The 24554-nt window shown below is 56.4% G+C and overlaps 1 protein-coding gene across 6 annotated transcripts in view; it reads left to right on the top strand.

Moving 5' to 3' along the window:
• The window catches only part of NTNG2 (netrin G2), a 66730-nt gene that overhangs the window by 7213 nt on the left and 34963 nt on the right, over positions 1-24554 (top strand). For all 6 annotated transcript variants that reach the window (XM_047700418.1, XM_047700420.1, XM_047700421.1 and 3 more), the window contains one exon: positions 23251-23894. In XM_047700418.1, the coding sequence (XP_047556374.1) occupies positions 23251-23894 (644 nt within the window). The remainder of the gene's footprint in view (positions 1-23250; positions 23895-24554) is intronic.

The raw sequence follows: 24554 nt of genomic DNA on the forward strand, positions 1-24554 counted from the left end.
GGCTGGGAGTGGGGTTGCTGGATAGCTCGTGGGGATCACTGCACTGGGGATCCCAGGGCCTCACGGCTCAGGGATGAGCAAGGGGGTCAGGTCGTAAAGGTCAGGAGCAAGGCCACACTTGGGGGGCAGTGGAGCTCAGTTCTGAGCCTATGTACTAGGAGGGCAACCCAGCCCAGCTCATGCAAAGACTTCTCCACACACTCCTGGGACAGAGTCAACCTCTGCTTCTCGTATTAGAATCCTGACTGTATTTCTTCTCTTAAATATTCATCATTGCTTTAATGTACTGGGGGGAGGGTGTGGGGCGGGGCAGCTAAATCATGACTCACTGGACCAGCATCTGGTCAAGGGCTTGAGGGGAGGCGATGACCATCGAATGCAAGTCTGAGGCCCTCTCCTGGCCGAAGCTGGCTCACGATACCCTTAGCTCTGGGCCTCTGCCCTGCCCCCACTCTCGTAGGGAGGACCCAGGGCACCTGCCAGGGTGGGGTACTCACCCTCCCCCAATCCTACTGTTGTCCCACCTGAGCCCTGGCAGGTGTCATTGAGAGCTGGGGTCTGGGAGGAGCTTCCATCCCCTCTCCTTCTGTCCTGGGAATACAGGAGAGGAAGAGCAGCGTCTTCAACATCTCCTGCCTAGGTCCTGCCTAGGGTCCTCAGTGTCTCCACACCTGTCTGATGGACTTAAATATTTCATCACAGGCTGCCATCCCGCTCTGCCTATTATTACAAGTGTGTGGCCAACAAGAATGGGGACTCTGCCTGGCCGGTGGAGGGGGGCTGGCTTCTGCAGGGAGCGGTGGGGGAGGGGGTCACATCCAGATAACTTCAACCCCCCATACTGCCTCCCCAGAGCAGGTCCTGCCTGTGTCTCATTTAATCATCTCTAGGATGCTCTGAGTGGGTCCTGTTCTAATCCTGTTGTAGGGATTAAAAGGGGTTGCCTAAATCCCGCCAAGGTCACTCAGTTTGGAAGGCAGAGGGCAGCCTGTCTGCAGCCAGAGCCCACGCTCCCCCACCAGGTGGCTCCGCCTTCCCTCGCAGAGGTTCAGCTTCCTGCCCAGTAAAGGAGAGATAATCCCGTATGCGAGGCATGGAGCTGGCCGGGGAGAGCAAGCTGGCACACAGTGGGTTCTCAATGTGCAGTAGGAGTTGTGTGCTTATCATTATCGTTAGGACGCGCTCAGCAGTGTCCCTGGCTTTTCTTCTTTGCCTCTGTCCAGCCTCCAGAATGCCACGCCCTGCATTCCCGGTCCCTGGGCAGCCGGCCTGCCCTGGATGGCCAGGGAGCTCCGACTCCTGCAGGCACGGCCGGCGGCATGAACCACCAGGGGGCGCCCTAATGGTATCCGGTAGCCTGGCCAGTGCCCAGTGGGTCCTTGCGGCGACTGCTGGACCTGTCCCCACATGCAGCCAATGGGAGTGTGAGCCCTGGAGCACCCCCCAGGGTGCACGGGGAGGGCACGAAGCAGCCACTGTTTTCGGGGTTCAGGGTGCGGACCCTCCCTCCCGCCAGGCTTCCCGTCCTTCCGCAAGGCCCCCTGAGACATGAATTGTAAATTCCAGCCTGGTGAGGAAGGGGAGCGGGGAGAAGACCAAGATAAATGAATAAATAAAAACCTATTGGCTCTAAATGCACAATGAGAATTAATAGGGATGAGCTCTCAACCAAGGATCTGAGGGCAAGGGCAAAATTTCAATGAGGACTGCAGGAGAGCACGGGCGGCCCCCCACCCTCCGATCCGGCCGGCCGCAGAGGGCCAGCCTGGCCACGCGGCAGGGCCCAGGGGGCAGGAGAGGCAGTACCCTCTGAGGCTTCTCATCCCCTGTGCTGTTGGGTGTCGGGAGCAGCCCCACGGTGCCCCAAAACACTCTCCTTGTGCCTCTGGACACAAAAGCTGACCCACGAGTCTCAGGAGAGAGATGGTGAGGAAGAGAGAGTGGGTGGGTGCTGGCCACAGACCAGGCAGGTGGTGGTTAAAGTGACCCTACAGGTCCCCCCTTGCTGCCTAAAATGTAGTCCTTGGACTCACCTCATTAAAAATGCAGAATCCCAGGCCTGCCTCAGACTGCTGAGCCAGGAACTGCATTTTAACACAAGATCCAGGGATCTCAGAGACATCCAGGGTACAGTCCGAGGTATGTAACGGCCTCATGGTGCGTGCACCCCACGGCTGACGTTCCCAGGGGATCTGCGTGGGCTACGTGCTGAATCCCTGTTCAAGGAGATGGTGGGGAGCAGCAAGCCCGGGAGTGAGGGCTGGAGCTGGGAGCTGACGTCTCTGAGACCCTCTGGAAGCTTCCAAAGAGAGGCTGTAGGTATCTCGTCTAGAGCCACAGGCCTGGGGTCTGAGGACCCGAGCTCCCATCCCAGCTCTGCCATTCTCAGGTCATTTAGATTCTCTGAACCTCCGTTTCCTCGTCTGTAATGGGCGGCGATCGTGGGCTGCCTTGCCCGCCCCACCAGCTTCCTGGAAGAAGGAAATGTTTCTCTCAGAATATCTAGAAGTGCTTGAAGAGGGTGAGTTCTGTTCTCGCGTCAGGTTTTGATATGATTGTTGATCCAATCTTGATCCTCTTGATTTTGAAATAGATGAACATTAAACTTTTTATCCAAGGAGACTTTACATGGACAGGACCCTTGGTCTTGGGCTTGACGGGAAACCAGGAATAGGCCATGAAGGTGTATCTTTGACCACCCTTTTTCCTCAAGCACCTGCTTTACCTTCTCTGTGCCGCGGTTTACCCAGATGCAGAGCACATGGTCCTATCCCCCCACCCAAGGGGACTGCTGGGTTGGGTGGATCCTTGAGTCCTCAAGCCCCTCCCCACTGTGACATTGAACACCATATGTAGAATCAAGGTCATAGATGTCCCACCTCCTGCCAGACCTCCATGTTCACAAAATATTCCCACCAAGCCACACTGACCTGACAGCTCCGCTGGCTCAGCCCTCCTTCCCCCTCTGTTTTCCTGGTCCCCAAGCCCGCAGGGGAGAGCATGTGGAACAACTTGCCCCCGCCTCCTCCTGTCCTCAAAGAGACAGCACGGCAGACGTTACCCACATACACTACCAACAGGTGTCAGGGAGACAGAGCTGCTGTGGTGGGAGCCCCCGAAAGGTGAAGATGCATCTCTTCAGCTCACCCTTTGTGTTCCAGCCCGCCACGCTTCCCACCTCTGCACCCTTGCCTAGGCCACCTCCTCTACCCAGAATGTCTTCCCTCGCTTCCTTCATTTCCAAGGCTTCCACATTTACCTGGAAAACCCCAGCTCAGTCTTCAAGGTTCAGGTTGGACTTCCCCTCCTCCAGGAGGCTTTCCCTGATTCCCTAACCCAGGTGGGTAGAAGGCCCCCATCTGGTCACACCCCCGTCATCATGCTCACTGATGTTGGCCTAGTGGTTTAGGGCGTGGGTCCTAGGGGCGGAGAGATAGAGGTTAGAACCTCATGCTGTGTGACCTTTGACATGAGGCTTAACCTCTCTGATTCTTATTTCCTCAAATTGCTGCTATTAATAGGATATGCAAACAGGACTGTCTGGTGCACAGCGCCTGGCATATGGCTGATGCTCATTCATGAGGGCTATTGTACTCCTGGTGTTTTCTTTTGCCTTGGACTGTGAGCTCTCCAGAAGTCGAGCTGTCCCATCTTTCTGTCTCCAATCTGTGCGAGGTATGCGTTTAATGAACAAATGTCGGGTAAGTGGAAGGTGGATGTGATCCAGGAAGACTTCTGAGAGGAGGAGAGATTAGAACTTATTCTTACAGGAAGAACTAGGGTTTTGATCCGGGCAGAGGAAGCACCGGAAGCTCCCGCTTGTCTCCATTGGAGCCCCTGCTTTGTGGGACTGGCGATGGGGTGACAGCAGGAGGTCTGCACAGCTCTGTCCTTAAGTAGAAAGCGACTTTGGAACCAGAGCTTCACCCAACCCTTAGTTAAAGCAGCTCATTCTGTTGAAACGCCTGAGGCAGGGCCCAGCTTAGGATAAGAATAGTTCCATGCATGACATCTTCCTGCACAGTGAAGTCTCCTTCCTGGGGAGCAGTTGAGTGACAGGCTGGGGGCAGCGTTGCTGGGCGGTCAGTGCCCGCATGTGTGAGATCCTTGCCCCTTACCTTTCTTAAGGGAATGGCTTTGGGTCCAGACACCCCATGGAGGGGGGGCGCAGTACAACAGGAGTGCGGTGGAGAGGGGAAGGAGCCTGGAGGTGGTAGCCTCCAATGTCAGAAGTGTCAGAAGGGAGTGTCAGAAGCTCTAGAACTTTCCAGCATACACATCCCTGCCTTCCCCGGGCTCATCTTCCTCTTCCATCTCTACACTCTCCAGCTTTGGTTTTTAATATAATCTCATGTGTCTCCGGCCTTGCCTGTATTATCACCAGCTGCCTCAAATCCCACATGTGGGGAGGAAGGGGATGGACAAATGGACAGCCGGGCAGGCTACCCCCCACTGTGGATGAGAATTTGGGATCTGGGAAGGGGCAAATGCGAGCTGCTGTTACCCCGTCCTTGTGGGTTGTGGGACTTTGGCTGAGTCCCTTGTACTCCGAGGCTCGATGTTCTCATCTGATCATTGGGATGACAGCAGCCACAGGCTCAGAGGAAGGCTGACGGATGAGATGAGACAAGCCTCAGAGAGCCCTCAGCTGGGCGCCTGGCGCAGAATGAATGTTCCAAAAAAAGGGATTTTCTTTTTCCATCCCAGAACTTAGCTGGAGAGACAAAAGGAGGGACAGTAGAACATAACAGATAGAAGGTGATGCCGTTGACCGGGCCTGGAATGGGAGGTAGAGTCTGCGTGCACGATGGGAGTTCAGAGATGGGGGGCCTGGGGCTGGGGCGAAGGGTCGGAGGGATGCAGAGGAGTGACAGCTGGCGCGAAGGGAGTGGCGCGTTCAAGGTCATGGGGTGGGGGTGTGCGGGGGACATGCAGAGGGAGGGCGTGGATGCCTGGGAGGGGAAAGCCATGTCAACGCCTGGTCCCATCTAACCCCCCTCCCTGTAATTCTGTGCGGTGGAGTGTTTACGGTTCCATTAGGCAGATGAACAGAGAGACCGAAGCTTCCCTAGGTCTACTCAGTGGTGGGGCTGGGATTCAGCCTTCTTCTCTCTGGCTCCTAGTGTTGGGGAACGGCTGGGGGGTTGGGCCAAGGATGTGGTGGATGGGAGGGGAGGAGGGGAGCAGTGGTCAGGCAGAGGCTGGAGGGGCTAGAACAGAGTGTGGCAGGCTCAAAGGAGGGGGGCCCCTCGCCACGCAGCCCTGGCCACCCCAGGACCGGAGCCTGGACTGCAAAGCTCCATTCCCATCCCGCAGCCCCCATGGCCCAGGCTCCCTGGCTGAGACCTGGCCCGGGTCCATCTGGCCCACGAGTGCCCAGACACCAAGTGCTAAGGAAACTAGGAAGTGGCGGATGATGCAGAAAACGGTTCTGCTCGGCTTCGCTTTGCAGGTTCTGATCTGTTTTTCCTCAGCGGCAGATTTGCTTAAATATATGAAAATGTGTTTCTAATTCCCTGAGCACACACCAACTGCTGGGGGGGGGGCAGTGGGGGAGCGTGCGAGAGCTGAACGAGCACCGGAGGGGAGCCAGGCGGTTCCAGGTTCTGCAAAGCCTCCCTGCTGCTGGCACGCCAGGCCAGGCCCCCTTGGCCTCAGTTTCCCCCGCTGCGCCATGATGCGGTGTGCCTAGATTCACCAGCACTCCAGGAGGATGGCCAAATAGATTCTGGGAGTTTGGAGAAATCTGGGCTAGGGTTCGGCTTTGGTCACAGGTAGAAAAAATGGGGGATCCCAGGGCACATAGAGAGGTTCTGAGTGCCGAGCCCAGTGTTAGACTTTTTTTCAAGTTCAAACTCTTTTATTATAGTAGTTTTCTAAATGAAAATCAAAACAAAGAAAATTAAAGATGAGCACTAAAAATACAATGGTACATCACATAATTTCCTTCTGGTTCTATAAATTCTTTTTTTTTTTTTTTTTTTTTGGTTGAGATATAATTAGCGTACAACGCTGTATTCGTTTTAGGTGTACAATGTAACAATTTGATATATGTAGATATTACAAAATGACCACCGATGATAAACTTAGTTAACATCTATCCCTGCACATGGTTAAAGGTTTTTTGTTGTTTTTTTTCTTTCAGTGCTGTTTTTAAAAGAAATTAAAAATTTTTTCTAATTGAGGTGAAATTCACATTACGTGAAATGAACCATTAACATTTTTTATTGTAGTAACATGTACATCTGCCTTTTTAACTATTTTTAAGGATCCAGTTTCAGAGCATTTAGTACACTCAAAATGTTGTGTGACCACCACTTCTATGTAGTTTTGAGACATTTTTCATTACCCCAGAAGGGAATCCCATCTCCACTAGTGGTCACTCCCCAGGCCCCCTCCCCCCGGCCCCTGGCGACCACGAGTCAGCCTCCCATCTCCATGGGTTTGCCTCTCCTGGACCCTTCGTGGAAATGGGATCATACGACACGTGCCTTTTTGTGCTTGACGTCTTTCACTTGGCATCACATTCTCGAGGCTTGTCATGTGGTGGTAGGGGCCACTACTTTGTTCCATTTTTAAGGCTGAGGAATATTCCACCATATGGCTAGACCACATCTCTGCCTCTGTGCCCCGGTCAGTGGACATTTGGGTTGCTTTTGCTTTGGGGCCATTAGGAATAATGCTGCTATGTCCTTGTGTGTGCACTTTTTGTGTGGACATTGCTCTGGGGCATATACCTGGGAGTGGAATTGCTGTGTCCTATGGTAATTCCATATTTAAGTTTTTGAGGAACCACCAAACTGTCGTCCATAGTGGCCACACCACTTTCCATTCCCGCCAGCATGGGACGTGGTTCCGATTTCTCCACACCCTCACCAGCACGGCGTATCTCCCGTTTTTTTGTTTTTTATTATTATGGCCAACCTCGTGGGTGTGAGGTGGCATCTCATACGGTTCTGATCTGCCTTTCTCTAGTGACTGATTTACTGACTAGTGTATCTTCTATGGAGAAATGTGTATTCATGTCTTTTGCCCATTTTTCCACAAGATTGTCTTTTTGTACATGTCCTTGATGTGTGCTAGGTGCTAGATCCTTATCAGACATCAGATTTGCGAATATTTCCCCAACCTGGTGGTCAGCCTTTTCACTCTCTTGATTATATCCTTTAATGCACAATATTTTTTTTTACTTTAGTGAAATCTAATTGATCTATTTTTTTCCTTTTGTTGCTTGTGCTTTGGGTGTCGTATCAAAGAAACCATTGCAAAGTCCAAGGTCACAAGTGTTTACCCCCATATGTTCTTCTTAGACTTCTATAGTTTTCACCCTCATGTCTAGATCTTTTTTTTTTTTTAGGATTTATTTATTTATTTGTCAGAGATCACAAGTAGGCAGAGAGGCAGGCAGAGGGAAGAAGGGAAGCAGACTCCCTGCTGAGCAGAGAGCCCGATGTGGGGCTCAATCCCAGGACCCTGGAATCATGACCTGAGCCAAAGGCAGAGGCTTTAACCCACTGAGCCACCCAGGCGCCCCCTCGTGTCTAGATCTTTGATCCATTTTGAGTTAATCTGGGTCTGTGGCGTACCATAAGCCTCCGGCGTCCTTCTTTTGCGCGAGGATAGCTAGTCCCCCCGGCACGGTGTGATGGAAAGACTGTTCTTTCTCCACTACGTGTTCTTGTCATCCTTGTGGACAACATTGGCCATCCATGCGAGGACTGGCATCTGGGCTCTCCATCATTTCCCAGGAAACACTGAGCATCCCATGTGTGGTGTATCCTCAGGTCCTCCCAAAGAGCCTACAGGATAAAAATTACTTTCCCCATTTTACAGATGAGGAGACTGAGACCCCAGCACTAAGTGGAGAGTCTGGGCTTGAATTCAGATCCCAGGCATTTAATGTGATGCCGGGGTGAAGCCGGAGGAGGGGGAGCCCAAAGGCTCATGCCCTCCCCCTCCCTTTCTCTCCCTCCCTCCTTTCCTCCTCTGTGTCTCCTTTATTCCTCACCAAGCTCCCAGGCTGGGATGTTAGCTCCGATGTTCAGAGGAGGGTAACGGGAGGGGTGCCCAGCCTGTGACTTCTTTCCAGTCTCAGAGTGTCTCCTCCTTAGCTTCTACAGCAACCCCCTCCCGGGTCCGGATCCACTCAGCAGGGCACCTGACGGAGCCTGGGTCTCACTTCGCCCCCGACACATAAATGCCACTGCTAATCATCCTGCATCTCAAGTCGGGAGTGCAGGTTGGAAGGGGTCTGAGAGATTAGAGGAACTGAAATACCTAGGAGCACATGCCCGTGGGACTGATGGCTCAGGGGAAAGACGGCTCCTTGGACTGGGCTGCCAGTGACCCTCTGCCCCTGACGCGAGGCCCTGAGCCCCCCACCCCCAGGCAGTCCTAGGACTCCTATGAACACAATGTGAAACCACTATTGACTCCAGCTCCCCTCATTTCCTACATGAGGGAAACTGAGGCCCCACAGGATGCCGTGACTTCCTTAGGCCCCTAGGGAGGGACAGCACACCCAAGAGGGTCAGCTATAGGTCCCAGGCTCTCCTGAAAGAGTGGACCGGAGCCCTGGGGACATGTGGCGTTCCACACCACGTTTCCGTCTATGCACTCGTGCCTGGGATTTGACCTCACATGACGGCATTTGGTGGGGGGCATGGGCTGCCTGCCTGAAAGCCACCTGCAGCCCGTGGGGGGGCCCGGGCTGACCCTTCAGTGTAGATGTGACGTAAGGTTAACACATTGCTCTCTGGGCCCCTTGGGTGAACCCCTGGTGACACGGCTGTTCTCAGAGCTGGCTCTCCAGGGTCCTGGGGAGCTCCAAGTCCCCCATCCCAGCCTGCCCATGGGCTGTGGTGTTTCACGCTGGGGCAGGGCCATGAGAGGCGGACAGGAAGGGGCCCCGGGACCCCAAGGTGTGGCTGCGCAGGGGTCACCTCCATTAGAGAAATGCAGCCTATCTCCCCCTGCAGAAATTTTGCACATCTGATCTGCCCTCCACACCTAACCCGGGGATGCTCTAGGGCTGCCCTCCCCGGCCCCCCAGGAAGGGAACTCGGACCATCAACAATGATCTGGCATCCTTGTCCCCCAGCCATTGCCAGGGTGGGACCCTGTGGGACCATTTGGACCCCTCCGTTCCTCGTTCCAGTTCCCTCCTTTTGCCCGTGTCATTCGTCCACTTGACTCCAAGTGTCGACCAGGGAAATAAAAGGAAATGAAACACGACCAGGACATTCCCCCCCCCTCCACCCCATCCCCCCACCCCCCCCCCACCCCCCGTCATAGCAGAGTCTGTTGTTGGGCAAAGGTGAAAAGGAGGCCAAGGGGAGACACAGCCTGCATGTAACCCTCAGGCTCCCTCCCTCTGCTCCAGCCCACATGGATGGTGGTGCCTATTTGGGGTTCTTGGGGTGTCCCCTCCCTCTGGGAATCAAGAGACAGCCAAAGGCAGGTGACAGTAGAAAGAGAAGCCAGCCAGCCAAAGGGCACACTGTCTCTGCCCCTGTCCCCACTCCAGACAGGCATCTTCAAAAATCCTCACCAGCCGCTCTGGGGCTGACACTGGGCGGGGTCTGGGCTCCCCACTGGACTAGCTTCAAGGCAAGTTTTGGGGTGGAGAGTTCCTGCCTGCACGCTCCCCTCAGAACCCTACTGCATTCCCTGGTTCTGTTTCTAGCCTTTGGGACTTTTAAACTTGGAGAGTAAACCAGAGCGGGGAAAGGAGAGGGAGAGATAAGGAAAAAAACAGTAATGTCCCAGACACGCAGGAGGACCCAGAGGGGACAAGCAAAGCTGGAGCCCAAGCCACACCTCAGCAGCAAAACCCCAGAGCAGGGGTTCCTGCCTTTGGGGATTCATGGTGCTCATTCAGGAACAGCGCGCGCACACACACACACACACACACACACACACACCTACCTGCAGGGCACACGTGTATGGCTGCAAATACTCATGGGGCTTCCCGGACCACCCTGAGTTCACTGGTGGACCCCTGTGGTCCCTCTGGGGGCCCCTACACTCAGGAAAACCAATGTTGTCTTCTTGTAACTGAATGGTCCTGTTATCTGAGGGTTTTCTTGATTTTACCTCTTTCTCCTCAGAGGAGCAACAGCTTACACTTACTGAGTGCCTACTGTATACCAAGCACTCAACCTAAACAGCTCATCGAATGCTCACAGAAGTCTTATGGTGGATCCTATATTTATACCCATTTTGAATACAAGGAACCCAAGGTTCAGAGAGATTAAGGCACTTTCCCGAAGTCACACAGCATTGAAATAGAGGAGCTTGGCCCCTCTACCCTGGGCTGCCTGGCCCCAGCACTTAGCTGCTAACCGGGCCATCTACAGCTGCTGTGAGGCACCCTGGGTGTCTTAGAAGGCTCCAGATGGATAGAACTAGTTGTCATCTGTGTGCGCGCGTGCGTGCTGTGGCCCTCTGCGCTGGGTGAGCGTATGGTCCTTGTCAGCTGGAGGAGGGAGGGCAGGGGAGGAGTGAGTGATGGTGGCAGTTACCCCCCACCCCGCCCCACTCCCGCTGCCCTTTGAGACATGGCGGAGTCTGCTAATCCACTTACTTGATAATTCACTTGTATCATGTCTGTTTGGCAGCATGCACGCTCCCACGCACCAGCTCTGGGGAAGGCGAGATGGTTTTGCCTGGAGGAACCCGAGCTGTTTTTCTGGGGAAGGAGTGGGAAAAGAAATACACCCAACAATGGACAGTAATGGACCTAAAAATAGAGGGGCGAGGGAGCTGCGGGGAGGGGGAGCGTGCCGCCTTCCACCGGGCATGTCTGCCTAGAACGGGCAGCCCGCCCCTTCCCACCGGGGTTCCCCAAATATCTGGCCGCCTCTCAGCGTGGGGGATGGGCATGGAGAGGGCAGAGTTAGGAAGGAGGGGAAGGGGGCCCGAGGCCACTCCCAGATGGAGAATTGTCCCATGGCGGTGTCCTGGGGCCAGTGGCCCCAACCTTGGCTGCACACTGGAACTTCCTAGGCAGCTGATCCGGCCTGAGAGCCAGGACCCACCCTGAGGGTGTGATGTCGCTGGTCTGGGGTGCCCCCAGGCAAGACTAACCTGAAAACCACTGTAAGCTGTATCTCCACATCAGGAAAGCGGCTCCGATTTTGTGCCTGTCTCCTCCATGAGTCCTGTCTCCTCACCCCTGCAGTGACTTTCTGGAAGGCTCTAAACCCAGGTGGGCAGCTGGGACTCTTGGGGAGTGGAGAAGGCAGGGGCCCCGCCAGCCCCCGACGGGGTCCCCGGGGCGGGCCTGTGCGCCAGGGCTCAGTCAAGTTCCCAGGTGTTCCCAGGGAACAGCTGAGTGTGCGGCCTTTCCTAGGACAGCACTGGATCCCTTCCAGCCTGAAGTGTCTTGTCATCTTTTAAATTCAAAGGGCAGAAGGGGAGAGAGTTTGTTCTTAGAACCCATCCTTGTGCCTGAGCCACAGATGCTCCATTCTTGCTCTGGCCTTGGGGGGCGGTGGGATGCCAGCCTCCCCCTCGGATGTCCCGAGCCTTTGGCTCCCAGGTTCTTAACCCCTCTTCCTTGGAGGAAGGCTGGCCAGCCAGAGTCAGGGCCTTCCGGCAGCTGCTAAATGTTAAGATGGATACTGGCCCCAGGCTGCCCCTTTGCCCTTATCTCCCACGCTCCCCACCAGCCCCTGCCCTGCCAAGCGCATTAACTCTTTTCTCCCTGCATCTCTCCCTGTGCAAATTCTGCACAACCGGTCTGCCCTTCACTTGGCCTCATGGTGCAGAGCATTCCTCTCCCAGCCCAGTTAAACCTTCCTCCACCTGTCCACACCTTGTCCGCCCTTCTTCCAGGCCCGCTGGAAATCCCACCTTCCCGAGGAAGGCTTGCTGACCATCCCAGCCAGTTCCCATCCAGGCTTGTCATCTGGGCCATTTGTGGGGACCAAGCCACAGGTGGCTTTTCTGGGGTCACCGCAGAGGGCTCAGTTGCTCTCGTAAGAGCTCAAAGTGCCTGGGTTACCCGACCTTGAGTCAGTGCCTGGCCTCTGGGGGCCTCAGGTCCCTCCTCACCTATAGGGGTGATGGTGAAAGTGGGGCTCCTGGCATAGAATCGGACCCCTTCTTCGTATCAGCTGCACCAGGCTCCCAAATCTGGCTGGGCATCCGAGTGCCTGCAGACAGGGTTGGTGGGTTGGCTGGTTGGCTTTCAATCCAGAGCAGAATTTCTGGCCTTAGGGCCCGGGAATATTTGCCTACCCTCCTCTTCTAGGAATTCTGATAGCAGCCAGGTCTGATGGCTGCTTCCCCACAACGACTTTGCACACAGCGAACATTCCGAAATAGTGGATGAGGAAGCGAATAAGTAGATGAATGAAATCTTGCTGGCTCTGTCTTACCACTCCCCTCCTCACCAAACGGTTCCTGCACAGAGTGGCGCACCTGTCGAGGTGTGCCCAGCTGGGTCCTGGGGGACCAGGCCCAGGAGTCCTTCCTCTCTCCTCTGCCCTACTGCTCCTTAACTCCTCGGAGACCAGGAGGGAGAAACCCTTGCCGGTCCCAGCTTGCGGTTGTTGGCGCGGCTGTCCCCACCCATCCCCATCGGTCTGGGTGCTGTATGGACTCCGGAGACTTCCTATGGCATCTGGAGGACCCAGACAAGGGACCTGCCGAGGAGGGGGAGTCACTCTGCAAGCCTTAATTAAGCGTCTTACAGGTACCAGGCTCCACCTTCCAGGAGCACACATTAGCCCCAGAAGGTGCTAAGGAGAAGAGACAGTGCTCATCTCCAGGCTGGGGGCCGGCGGAGGGGCGAGGGCAGTGGCCAGGTATGCAGGCCCTGAGGAAGGGACAGTCAAGCAGACACCCTCTCAGGCTGGAGGGGAGGAGCTCCAGACAGACTGCCCCATGCTGAAAGCCAGGGGTAGGGCGGGGGCATCAGGAAAGGAAGCAGAGCCCAGAGGACTAACAGAGGCAAGAAAATGACTTCAGTAGGACCATAAAACAGTTTGTAGAGCCATCTGTGGTGCGAAAATCCCCTCCGTCGCCCCTAAACCAGGGAGTGACGCCGCAAGGAGACGCGGGACAGCGCGCTAGGCTTCCCACCGAGCGCGTGATTTGGAACTTCTAACCCCGGTTCTGCCTTTTGCTCACCGAAGTGACATTGGCCACGTTGCCTGGCTATCCTGACCCCCGTTCGTCATCGGAAAAACAGAATTCGGAGTTGTGCCTTAGCTCACAGGATTGTCATGGATAGAGGAAATGAAATTTTGCGGGAAAAATCAGGATCACGATGTCCGGCGCCAATAGCAATACTCAGTGTGGAAACCGAAGGCAGGGAGGGGCAGGGGAAGGTCGGGGACAGTTTGGGTTTGGACTTTATGGGAAGGGGCAGCCTCTGGGGTTACTGGCGGCTTATACAGGGCGTCTGGTGGGGGATGGGGGAGCCGGACAGAAGTTAGGGGAGGGGCTTCGACCTCACCCCTCTTGGACCCGCCCCTTTCGGTGGGTGCTCCGCCCCCGCCACGCCCCCAGTTCCCTGGCCTCTTGAGGGACCACCAGGCCCCACTGTTCTGTTCTCCAGCAGGGAAGCCAAGGGCTGCTCCCGGAGAGGAGGAGGGCGCCCCTCGACACCCTGCCCTCCACCCCCCACCCCAGTGTTTAAATCCTCCATGCCAATTTTTTTCTCCTCCGTGATAAAATATTCATGTCAGCAGAGCAGGCCCTCTTTGGGAAGCCTGCATGTGTCTGGCTTAGGCTTTGCACAAGCTTTTAAAGAGCAGGACGCTTTTCCTACTCTCTAAGCATTTTCTGAGTCCTGAATCAATAATGCACTTTACTGGGCTTCTCTGGATGCGGCTTTTCTCCTCCCAGCACCCTGCCCCCATCCTGCCCAGTCTCTCTCTCTTTTCTCTCTCTCCTTCTTTCTTTCATCCTCTCCGTCTCCCCCTTCTTTACTTTTCTTTACTTTTTCAAGAGGGATTAAATGAAAATGTCGGCTCTTTGGGTGGTGGGCCGCGCGGGTGGGGAGAGGGGTGCGCGGGAAGGGGGAGCAGAGAGCAGCTCAGCAGCGCCCAGGCAGACGGTCCTTGGCCGAACAGGTTGTGTCCCTGCGCAGCAGGAGGAGGCCAGCGGCTGAGCCTTCCTGCTGGCCCCGGTGGGGAAGCGTTTTTGAGCTCTTGGCATGGGGGAGGAGGAGAGCTTGGGCGAATCCTGCTTCTCTCAGTTCTTTTTCAGATCAATTAGAAAGTGTTTACAGCATGACCAGAGAACACAGGACCAACATGTAAAAGAAAGGGGGCCTGGAACAGAGAGACTATGTGCAGTGTGAGCCCAATATATTGCCAAACTTTCTAGGGAGCAAGCCGTCTAGTTTGGCCTTTCCGCTTCTTGTGGTAATGAGCCCCTGTCGCTGGGGGCATGCAAACGGCAGGGGAGCCATTCCTTGTCTGACTCAGACGCCTACACAGGTCTGGTCAGTTACCTTCCGCCCGGTGAGGGGCTGCGGTGCAGAAGTCGCCCTTGCGGGGGGCCACACAGACCAGCCCAGGCTCTCTTCAGTTGGGATAGAACCTCCCACCCCGAACATTCCAGAAATTTGGCTGTGGGAAGAATCCACACACGCCCAAGGCAAAACAGAACGTATCCTTTTTTTCTAATGTTTTTTTAAACAGTACAGCTGTCCCCCACCCCCACCTTCTCCATGGTGTCAGTTACCCACAGTCAACCAAGATCTGGAAGCAGGTGATCCTCCTTCTGGCATGTAGTGAGAAGGTCCCTAGTAGCCTAATGCTTCGTCCCCACGCCCACGTCCCTGCCCTGGCTTCATCGCATCACCCAGACTTTTTATCTTCTCATGTCACAAGAGGGGAGAGCGCGGCTCAGGAAGGTATGTGTGGAGAGGGAGGCCGCATTCATGTAACTTTTCCTCCAGTATTTGCTTATGATTGCTCTATTTTATTATCAGTCATCGTTGTTAACCTCTCACGGTATCTAATTTATAAATTTAACCTTACCATAGGCATGTCCATACAGGAAAAAAACAGTATATGTAGGACTTGGTACCATCTGGGTTTTCAGGAATCCCCTGGGCGGTTGGAAAGTATCCCTTGTGGATAAGGGGGGAGACCACTACAAGAGTCTTAGCTCCTAGAGAGACGAACTCTTGTCTGGCCGACCAGAGCCCTGACAAGATGTCGCCTGTCCCCGCTGACCGTTCAGCTGTGGGAGGAAATCGGTCCTTCTGGGTCTGCGATCCTGGAGAGCAGCATTCGGCATTTGCATCCCTGCCCCTCTGCCCGGGGCTTCCCAGCTGACCCTCTGCTGGACAGTCCTCCAGGGCAGCCTGGCACCCTCGGGTCGGCAGAAGGTCTTGCTGGCTGTGTCTGGTGGGGAAGCCGGAGGTGGGTACGGGACCGCGGACCCGGTGTCCGGGCTCGCTGCCGCTCCCCATCTCTCAGTAGTCACTTAACCACGCTGTCCTCCCTGGGTGGCGCTGGGCAGGCCGCTTACCCTCTCTGAGCCGCACCAGAAGGATGAGATGGAGTGAGACATGTGAGCAAGTGCCCCTCACGTACACTCTCGTGGGAGCCAGTTGCGGGGGTAGGAACATTTAGCAAATACCACTACGTGCTAATAGTCATTGGGGGTGTAGAGCAAGGGTGGGCAAGACCTGGTCCCTGCTGGCCTAGAGTCCAGCCCCAGTCATGGAAGGTTCTGGAAGGAGGTCAGTTGTGGGTGGGGCTGAAGTGAAAGGTTTCCCTTTCCTCCCAAACAATTTGGGGAACTGGGGCAGAGGAGAGGTGCTCTGGGCAGCTGAAGACCTGAGGGCAGGGCAGGTTCGGGGGGTCTAACGTGGCTCCTGGATTAGGACATGCCCACTGTGGCTGGTTCAGAGTCGAGGTCTGGGCATGACCCGGTGTGGGGAGGCGGGTGGCTGTCGCCGTGACCTCTGGATGCTCATTGCCAGATGGATGAGTCCGGGGAAGACCCCTTGTTCAGACCCCCGGCCTTTCCAATGGGTAGTGGCTGGGCTGGGAAGAAACACTTCTAACAAGAAACCAAACCCAACAGCAGCAAACCCCACCCGAACAAGAGAAGCGTCCCTGGCCAGCTGCCGCTCCAGCCCTGAAACAGCGTTCCGGTGGTTTCCGCTGATTCACGAGAGGGGGTGGGGGGGGATGACCTTGCTGAGGTCCAGGCTTAGGCTCAAACAGAAACCCAAAAGGGAAGGGGAGAGAACCCTGCAGGCAGAGGGAGGGAGAGAGGGAGAGTAACAGGGACAGGGGTCAGTGGAACCACCGAAGGAGCAGGACGGGGAGTCTTGCGGTGGTGGGGGGAGGTTAGAGACGGGCAGGGCAGCTAGAATTAGGATCTGTTCCCAACAGAATCTCGTTTCCATTGTTAATAATTTATCCCTGCTGCAACTTCTCTTACCAATAAATAGGAAATAATTTGTTAGGAAGAATTCCCCCGATACCCCAGCTTTCTCCCTGGAGTAGAGGTGGGGATGCCAAAGGGTGTGGGGGACTGAGGAACGTGAACTGGGGAGGTCAGGGTCAGAGCGCGATCCTTTCATGAATGGGGAAACTGAGGTACGGATAAGGCAAGGCCCCACCCAAGGTCATATGTGGTGGTTAAGAATGGTCTCCTGTGTCCCAGCTCCATGACCCTATGGGTCAGGGAACTTGTTATTGACCTACACACCTGCCCAGACTGGAAGAGTCCCCCCAGAGTTCTAGAAGCATCATGCAAGGTGGAGGCTGGGGCTAGCTCAGCTACCGTGGGCTTCCCCCACCTTTGCTCTTCCCTGAGTCCTGTTCTGCAAGAGGGAGCTGGCAGTGCCTGGATGACACTGAGAGCCCCCTGCCCCGCATCCCTCCCCCTTGGTGTCCCCTGCCACCCCTCCCTAGGGCTCCCCTTGGCCACCTCCCGCCTCCCACAGGCAGATGCCTCCAGCCGTACCGAGGTTGACGGGCTGAGCACGAGACGGTTCAGTTGGCAACTCGGCAGACAGGTTCAAAAAAATCTGTCAGCTGCTAAACTGTTCCCTGGGCCTGCCCACACGCCTGGGTGGCAGAGCGATAGGCTGTCTGCCTCCGGGTGGAACCCGAATCTCGAGGGAGCGGCCCAGGTCTGGAGGCGGTGTGTCCTTCCCTTCTGGGTGAAGGGCAGAGTTTCCTGAATTGCCCCGGAGCCCGACTCCCCGGCTTCTGGTCCCACCTCGGCCACTGGGAAGCAGCGTGACCTTGAGACATAGCTCAGCCTTTCCTCATTTACAGAGTGTAAATGGGAGGACCCCATCTTCCAGGATAGTGCATGGGCGGGGCGTGGACCCTGCTTTCGTGCTCAAGCCACAGGGTTGGTGACGGCCGGGATGCTGTCCCTCCACCCGTCGTTGGGGAGCTGGGACCGCATGAGGTGCTTGCCAAGTGGCACCTGCTGTCGTTCTCACAAAGGCCCCGAGCAGTCAGCCTGCCCACGCCCCTGGAGTCCATCCACTCCACCAAGGTCTCCCAAGGAGCCCCCAGGAGTGCCAGGGCCTTGGCTGCCGTGGGGAAGGAAGCCGATGAGGCCACTGCCCTCACGCCGCTTCCCCTGCAGAGCGGGAGTGAGACTCAACTCTGGGAAGCAGAGAGACTTGTACGTGGCTGGGGAAAGCCTGGAGGAGGGCTGTCCCTGCTCATCCCGCCACAAATCCAAGGGCCCTTCCCACCACGTTCTGGCACGCTGCTGCCCACATTCCCCAGACCCGCCCCATCGGAGGCCAGCGACTGAAATTTCATCTCGACACAGGTTAGGATGCAAGGCTCGTCCGCACAGAGCTGTTTATTCCTCTGCCTGAGACTTGGTTACGACTCCGGTGGCTGCCCCTGCCCAGGCTCCTTGGTAGGGGCCCCGAGGTCCAAACAGCCAGACTTCCCCTGGGCTCGGTTACCAGCATCCCTGCTAATAGTCAACTTTCCTACTCAATTATATTTTTTTGCCCGGAGCTTGTCTGCACTGTTTACAGCCTGGCCTCTGCCTCCCAGCTGTACCCTTTGCACAGAAAATAGCGCAGGAGCAAAAGCATTCAAGAGACCATTGAAAGGTCTGAAATTTGTGGTATGAAATGGTTTCTCCATAGAAGAGTTCTTTCCAGGCGACTCCTGCTCAGTGTCTCCGTGGGTCTGTTCCCACCCCATTCCCTGGCGCTGTTGTCCCAGCTGTCCGCCTTCCTCTTGCCCTGCACCCCTGCCTTCACCCCTCCCAGTCACCCCCACCACCTAACCTTGCAGGTGACTTGCCTTGGTGTGTCTGCAGAGACAGGAAAGGCATGATAGGACAGGCTCAGTTTCCCCAAGATCTCCTTGGCTAGTCCCACTCTGTTCAGAGGAAGGGACGTGGGGCTGGCAGGTACTCGGATTCTCGGTCTGTGAAGAGGAGGTAATTCTGCAGCCCTGCCCCCCCACCCCAAGGGCCTGCTGGGAAGATGCCATGCGGAATGGCTGTTGATGTGCCTAGTCCAGCCTTGGCACCTGGTTCGAACTCGCTGAATGTCATGGTCATTACCCACTTTTGAGCCCGCAGCTCCCCAGGCAGTCTGTGTCTGGTGTGAAGTCCTGGTTTTACCGTGAATGAGCTGGTTGCCTCCGCCTTCCTTCTTCCCTTTGAAGGTTGCTGGGGGAGCCCCTGAGCTAGCGTATTGGGAGCTGCTCTGGAATAATTATTGCTACCATTTGGAGAGGTTTTCTAGGTATTTCATACACATTATATCACATGCTGTTGGACGAGAGACTACATATTCAGAGAGGTAAAGCAACTTCCTCAAGGTCACACAGCTTCAATGGATAGAGCTGAGATTAAAACCTAGGACTTTCAGACCCCAAAGCCAGTTTCCTTAACTGCTCTAGAACAGGGGTTCCTCACTGGGATGATGGGACCCCATGAGTCCCCAGAGTTTGCATAGAAAATGTGGTGTGTTACATATTTTGGGGGGAGAAAGTTTCAAAGATGAATCGGGTATGATTTTTATTTATTTACTTTTTGGGAAATATTTATGAACTGTCTAAAAATAACTACTGCTTTCAATAATATCAAATGTTGGCTTTGGTATCATCCTAAAAAGTTTAGGGGTGCCACCAACACCCCTAACTTTCTCTCTGGCTTTAAGGCAGGTGTTGTCTGGATTGTGTTTCATGATTAGTCTGATTTCATGGAGATGGGTGGAAATGTGCGGATCAAGAAGGCGGGCAGCCACAGGCCCTCTAGCCCGGCCCCTCCCTCCCACCTGCCGTCATGAGTTTCAGATTGAGGCACAGCTCTGGGGGTGGGGGGTTGGGGGTCAGCTGGGCTCCCAGCCCCAGGCTCCTCCTCGGGAACTCTCGATAGGGGAGAACAGAAGGAAAGCCAGGGAGAGAGCAATGATGCTGGGGGAGAGATGCCGTTTTGGCGGGGACAGCGCCTTGAACAGGAGACGCACCCTGCACCCCGAAATGGTTAAATAGAATTCCAAGATCTTGAGGCGGGAGGGCGGTGCAAGGGAGAAGAAAAATAGGAGGGAGAGGGAGAGAATTGTGCTGGCGATGGCTGGGGATTTATTTATCGTGCTCGCTGTTGATTAAGCCCGCTCAGCAGCAGGCGCGGGGCTGGTAAATACACAGGCTGATTCATTACTTTCTGACCATCTGCTTCCCGGCCCGGGGGGCGGGGGGCCAGCGGGCCCCGCAGGTGATGGCAGCGTGGTGTCGGCAGCCGGGCCGGACCCCCGTCCCCTGGCAGAGCTGGCCGTGTCAGTCTTGCTGGTGACAGACAGGCCAGCACAGCCGGGAGCTGTGTGGGATCCCACGGCCCGTGGTGGGGACTGCCAGGAGGCTGGGAAGGGTAAGGGAAGTTAGGACAGGGGATGAAGAAGGACTGGGGGAAGGGGAGGTGTGGGGTGATTCACAGCAGTCCAGGCGTGACGGAAATAATATCAGCATTCAACATGAGATACAGTAATACTAATCCAATCGTCATTATATTAATGACTAATTAATGGGATGACAGTAATAACTGTAATTGAGTGAGCGGCTACTGAGGTCCAAGCCCTATACAGAGGATTTACTACGTTGTCCCAGATAACCACAGACGTCCCATGATGGATGACGAGTGAACTGGGTTTAAATTGGGAGTCAGGCAAGGAGGGCTTCCTGGAGGAGGCGCATGGGGGAGGGCTCTGAAAACGCTGAGGAGGGAGAGTGGCTGTGGGAACATAAGCTCAGAGTTAAGAGGGGTTGAGGCAGCCAGGAAAAGGGCACAGCCTTCGGTGCTGGGTGGATAGGAATTATCGGGGTGGGCAAGGCAGCTTGATGTCTGGTACCCGTGGGCTCGAAACCAGGCTTGGAGAGCAACGCTCCAGACAGAGGTTCTGCGGAAATCATCAAAAACTCACATGTCAGTCCTCCCACCCTGACCTTCCCCTCGCCCCAGCTTCGAGGTGAGGCACGCGCGTTCGTTCATTCGCTAGGGCCCGCTAGGGCCCAGGTGGTGTCAGAGATCTATTTGCTCCGGGCTCTGGCCCTGGAATTTGAGATCAAAGTCTGCCTGACCCTTGAAGACCAGGGAGGGTCTGGTTTCCTCAGAGGCCCCTCCCCTGGGCTGGCAGGTGCCGCCCTCCTCCTCTTCTTCACATGGTTTTCCTCCGTGCACGCTCGCCTCTGGGGTCCCTCTACAGATCTCAATTTCCTCTCTTTCCAAGGACCACAGTTGTGTTGGGTCAGGACCCACCCCGACGGCCTCTGTCAGGCCCTCTCTCCAACCAGTCACATTCCCACAGCCTGAGGTTTAGGGAGACACAATTCAGCCCCCAACAAGGTGCCGGGGGCAGTGGAAGGGGGCCTGGGGGTGAGAAGAGGGGGGTTGCTGGATGGGGGACAGGGATGCCAACCTAGGGGCAAACTGTGTCCTCCCGCCCCCGGTGTCCATGCGAGTGCTCTGGCGCAACTCCATCCCAAATGGCATGACCATGACCGGAGCCCATTCTGCCTCCGGATTGGGTGTCCTTCAGCGCTGTTGGCAAGGGACTGGGGCGGGCGCTGTCCCCCACCCCACAGGCAGGCTTGCTTCCTTTAGTCACCAGGCCTGGCCTCTGCAGGCCAGTGAGCCCAGGGGCTTCTCAACCCCTTCCCATTTGGGGCGACAGTGCAGGGTCACTCCTCTGGAGCTCAGGGAAGCTGGGACCTACAAGCTAGACCCCTCTCCCTGCCGGGAAGCATGTGAGGACACTAGCGTTTCAGGACAGCCCCGAGGTTGTCTGGGACAGGAAGAGTTTCCTCCTCAAACACCACCCGCTGTCAAAGAGGCCTGGGCCAGTCCTGCCTAGTCCCCGGCCTCCAGCAGTTTCCCCATCTGCTGAACGAGGCCTTGGACTCGGTGGTAAACCCCTTCCATCCTGAGGTTTGCGGGTCCTGAGAATCAGCAGGCCTGGGCCAGGTGGGGTGGACGGTGGCACCACAGGGGACCAAGGACAGAGCTATTTTGGTCGTGGAGGGCTTTGTGGAACCTGCCTCAGTAAAACCCTGGGCCAGCCTGCCCACTGAGGACCCCTGGGCAGTCGGGGAGCGTGTCCTCCATTAAAGGGCATCAGCGGCGAGGCTGCAGTAGTGTTGCCGGTGGGGGCCTCAGCTCAGCCCCCAGGGAGGCAACGAGACCACCCCCCCCCCCCCCCCCGTGGGAGCCAAGGAGCTCATTTTGGAGTGAGAGACTTTAACTCAGATCCAAGCTGTTTGTCTCTGAGCAAACCAGAGATATGAAATATTCATCACAAAGCGATGTGAGTGGTCTGGGCGCTGTGGTTCTTCATGACAGTTTTGGGTTTTTTTAAATTAATAGACCCTGTTTTAGAGCAGTTTTAGGCTTACAGTGGTGGGAGTTCCCAGTGCTCCCCTGACCCCCCCACTACTCACATTTGCAGTGGTTTGGTACATGTGTCACCTCTGATGAGCGACGCCCATAGTTAAGGTCAACCGGAGCCCTTGGGTCCATCAGGGGCCGCTCTCAGTGTCATCGGGCCGGTAGGTTTGGACCGATGCATGGCATCCTGCCTCCACCATGACGTGTCACACAGAATCGCTTCACTGCCCGAAAATCCCCCCGTGCTCCTCCTAGTCACCCCTCCAGCCCCAGGCAGTCCCTACACAGGTGACCTCTCCAGGTCTCCAGGTGAGTTTACGCTGTGGGCAGACTCGGGGAATGGATCTGAACCGTCAGGGAGGGGAGCCATGGCGGGTGCCCGCGGGGCCCAGGAGGGGGGCTGCCAGCCTTCTCGGGGTAGTACGGGAGGAGAGAGAGCAAGCGTGGGCAGTGCCCCGTGTCCTGCAGCCAGCGTCCACCCCTGAGCCTGCCGGGCCTATGCCAAGGCCCCGGAAATGATTCGCCCCCTTGAGAGGACTCTATAGGCGCTCAGTGTCCTCCCAGGGCCCCCCGACTGCGCACACCGGCCGGGAGGCAGAGGCGGGCCTGACTGCCATGCTCTGCAGCAGAGCAGCCCAGGTGTGGCTCCCAGCGCCTGGTGGGTGCCTTGGGTCAGGGCCCCCCACCTTCCCAAGTGCGGGTTCCTTCATCCAGAGCGTGGAGCTAATCATCACGTTCTTTGTTGGGGGGTGAGACAGCAAATGGGAGAAATGAGGCGACGAGGTCTGCAGCTGGCCTCACGTGCCTGGCGCTCCAATATTTGCCGGGACTTTGACTTCCTCTCCCACCGCCACGCCTGTCGCTTTCATGCCGCTGTTTTAAGGGTCAGGAAGGTGTCTTGGTGTAGATGTTTGAAGAGTTAAGAACGTGAGTAGGAATTTTCAAGGCAGACAGACGGGAAGGGTTCTTGGAGGAGAGGGAGAACCATGGGTGAAGGCTCAGGAGCGCAGGCAAGCGGGGTGCGGAGGGTAGGAGTGCTCCAGGGGGCTGGGCCAGCCGGGCTGGGGGTGCGGGGGGAGTGGGTGGGGTGGGGGGCTGAGAGCAGGGCCTGCAGGGCCTGTGGAAGGACGGACTAAAGAGTTGCATTAAACAGGCGGGACTTTAGGAGCCACAGGGGCTTCAGGAGTGGGAAATGGGGACAGATCACCAGCCCAGGGGAGGCTCCTGGTGCCCAGACCCCAGAGCACAGGCTCTGCCTCATGGGGTCAGACGCCCTGGCGGTGCGCAGTGGGGACCTGGTGGGTTGGAGGCTCCCCGGCCCCACCCCTGTCCCCCTCCCCGCCCACCCCCCCACCCTCGGTCAGCGCCAACCCCTCCCATCTCCTCCTCCCGCAGGAGAACCCATACCTGTGTAGCAACGAGTGCGACGCCTCCAACCCCGACCTGGCCCACCCGCCCCGGCTCATGTTCGACAGGGAGGATGAGGGCCTGGCCACGTACTGGCAGAGTGTCACCTGGAGCCGCTACCCCAGCCCGCTGGAAGCCAACATCACCCTCTCGTGGAACAAGAGCGTGGAGCTGACCGACGATGTGGTGGTGACCTTCGAGTACGGCCGGCCCACAGTCATGGTCCTGGAGAAGTCCCTGGACAACGGGCGCACGTGGCAGCCCTACCAGTTCTACGCCGAGGACTGCATGGAGGCCTTCGGCATGGTGGCGCGCCGCGCCCGCGACCTGTCATCCTCGGGTGCCCACCGCGTGCTGTGCACCGAGGAGTACTCGCGCTGGGCCGGCTCCAAGAAGGAGAAGCACGTGCGCTTCGAGGTGCGGGACCGCCTGGCCATCTTCGCCGGCCCCGACCTGCGCAACATGGGCAACCTCTACACGCGGCTGGAGAGCGCCAAGGGCCTCAAGGAGTTCTTCACCCTCACGGACCTGCGCATGCGGCTGCTGCGCCCGGCGCTGGGGGGCACATATGTGCAGCGGGAGAACCTCTACAAGTACTTCTATGCCATCTCCAACATCGAGGTCATTGGCAGGTAAGGAAGACCTGCTGGGGGGCGCTGGGTCGTTACCTGGGTCCTGGACTGTCGCCTGGCTCTGGGGTTGTTAGCTCGTACTCAGGGTGGTACCTGTTTCCCAGGATGTTACCTGGTTCCTGGGATGTCAGCTGATACTCAGGATGTTACCGGGCTCCTGGGACATTATCTGGTACCTGGGGTGGTACCTGGTGTTACATCAGAGGGGCTGCCTATGGTGGCCAGGGCTGCACAGACAAGACACGTGGTTTTTCCATAGAGGGAGGTGAATTATGGCTGATAACATCCTCTGGAGGGCCTGGAGATCTGGAAGGTCTAGAGACCAGTGGAGCTGGGCAGTATGGGCAGGGCTTGGGTGAAACCCGGGCGCTCAGGAGATGCTCTGTAACTGTCCAGCCTCTTATTGAATTGATGCTTGTGTCTGGGGGTCCTCAGGGCTGCCCTCAGGCTCAGTGATTTTCTAGAAGGACAGAACCTAGCAAAACAGTACACTCTCAATTACAGTTTATCACACTGAGAAGACATTAAAATCAGCAACCCAAAAAGGTACGTGGGTGGCTCCTGGAGACACCAGTGCAAGCTTCCGGTTTTCTCTCCCAGTGTAATCGTGCAGACCGTAGTCAGTCCTCCTAGCAATGATGTGTGATAACTTGTGTGACG

This window comes from Lutra lutra, chromosome 13, assembly GCF_902655055.1.
Source record: "Lutra lutra chromosome 13, mLutLut1.2, whole genome shotgun sequence".
Classification (NCBI taxonomy): Eukaryota; Metazoa; Chordata; class Mammalia; order Carnivora; family Mustelidae; genus Lutra; species Lutra lutra.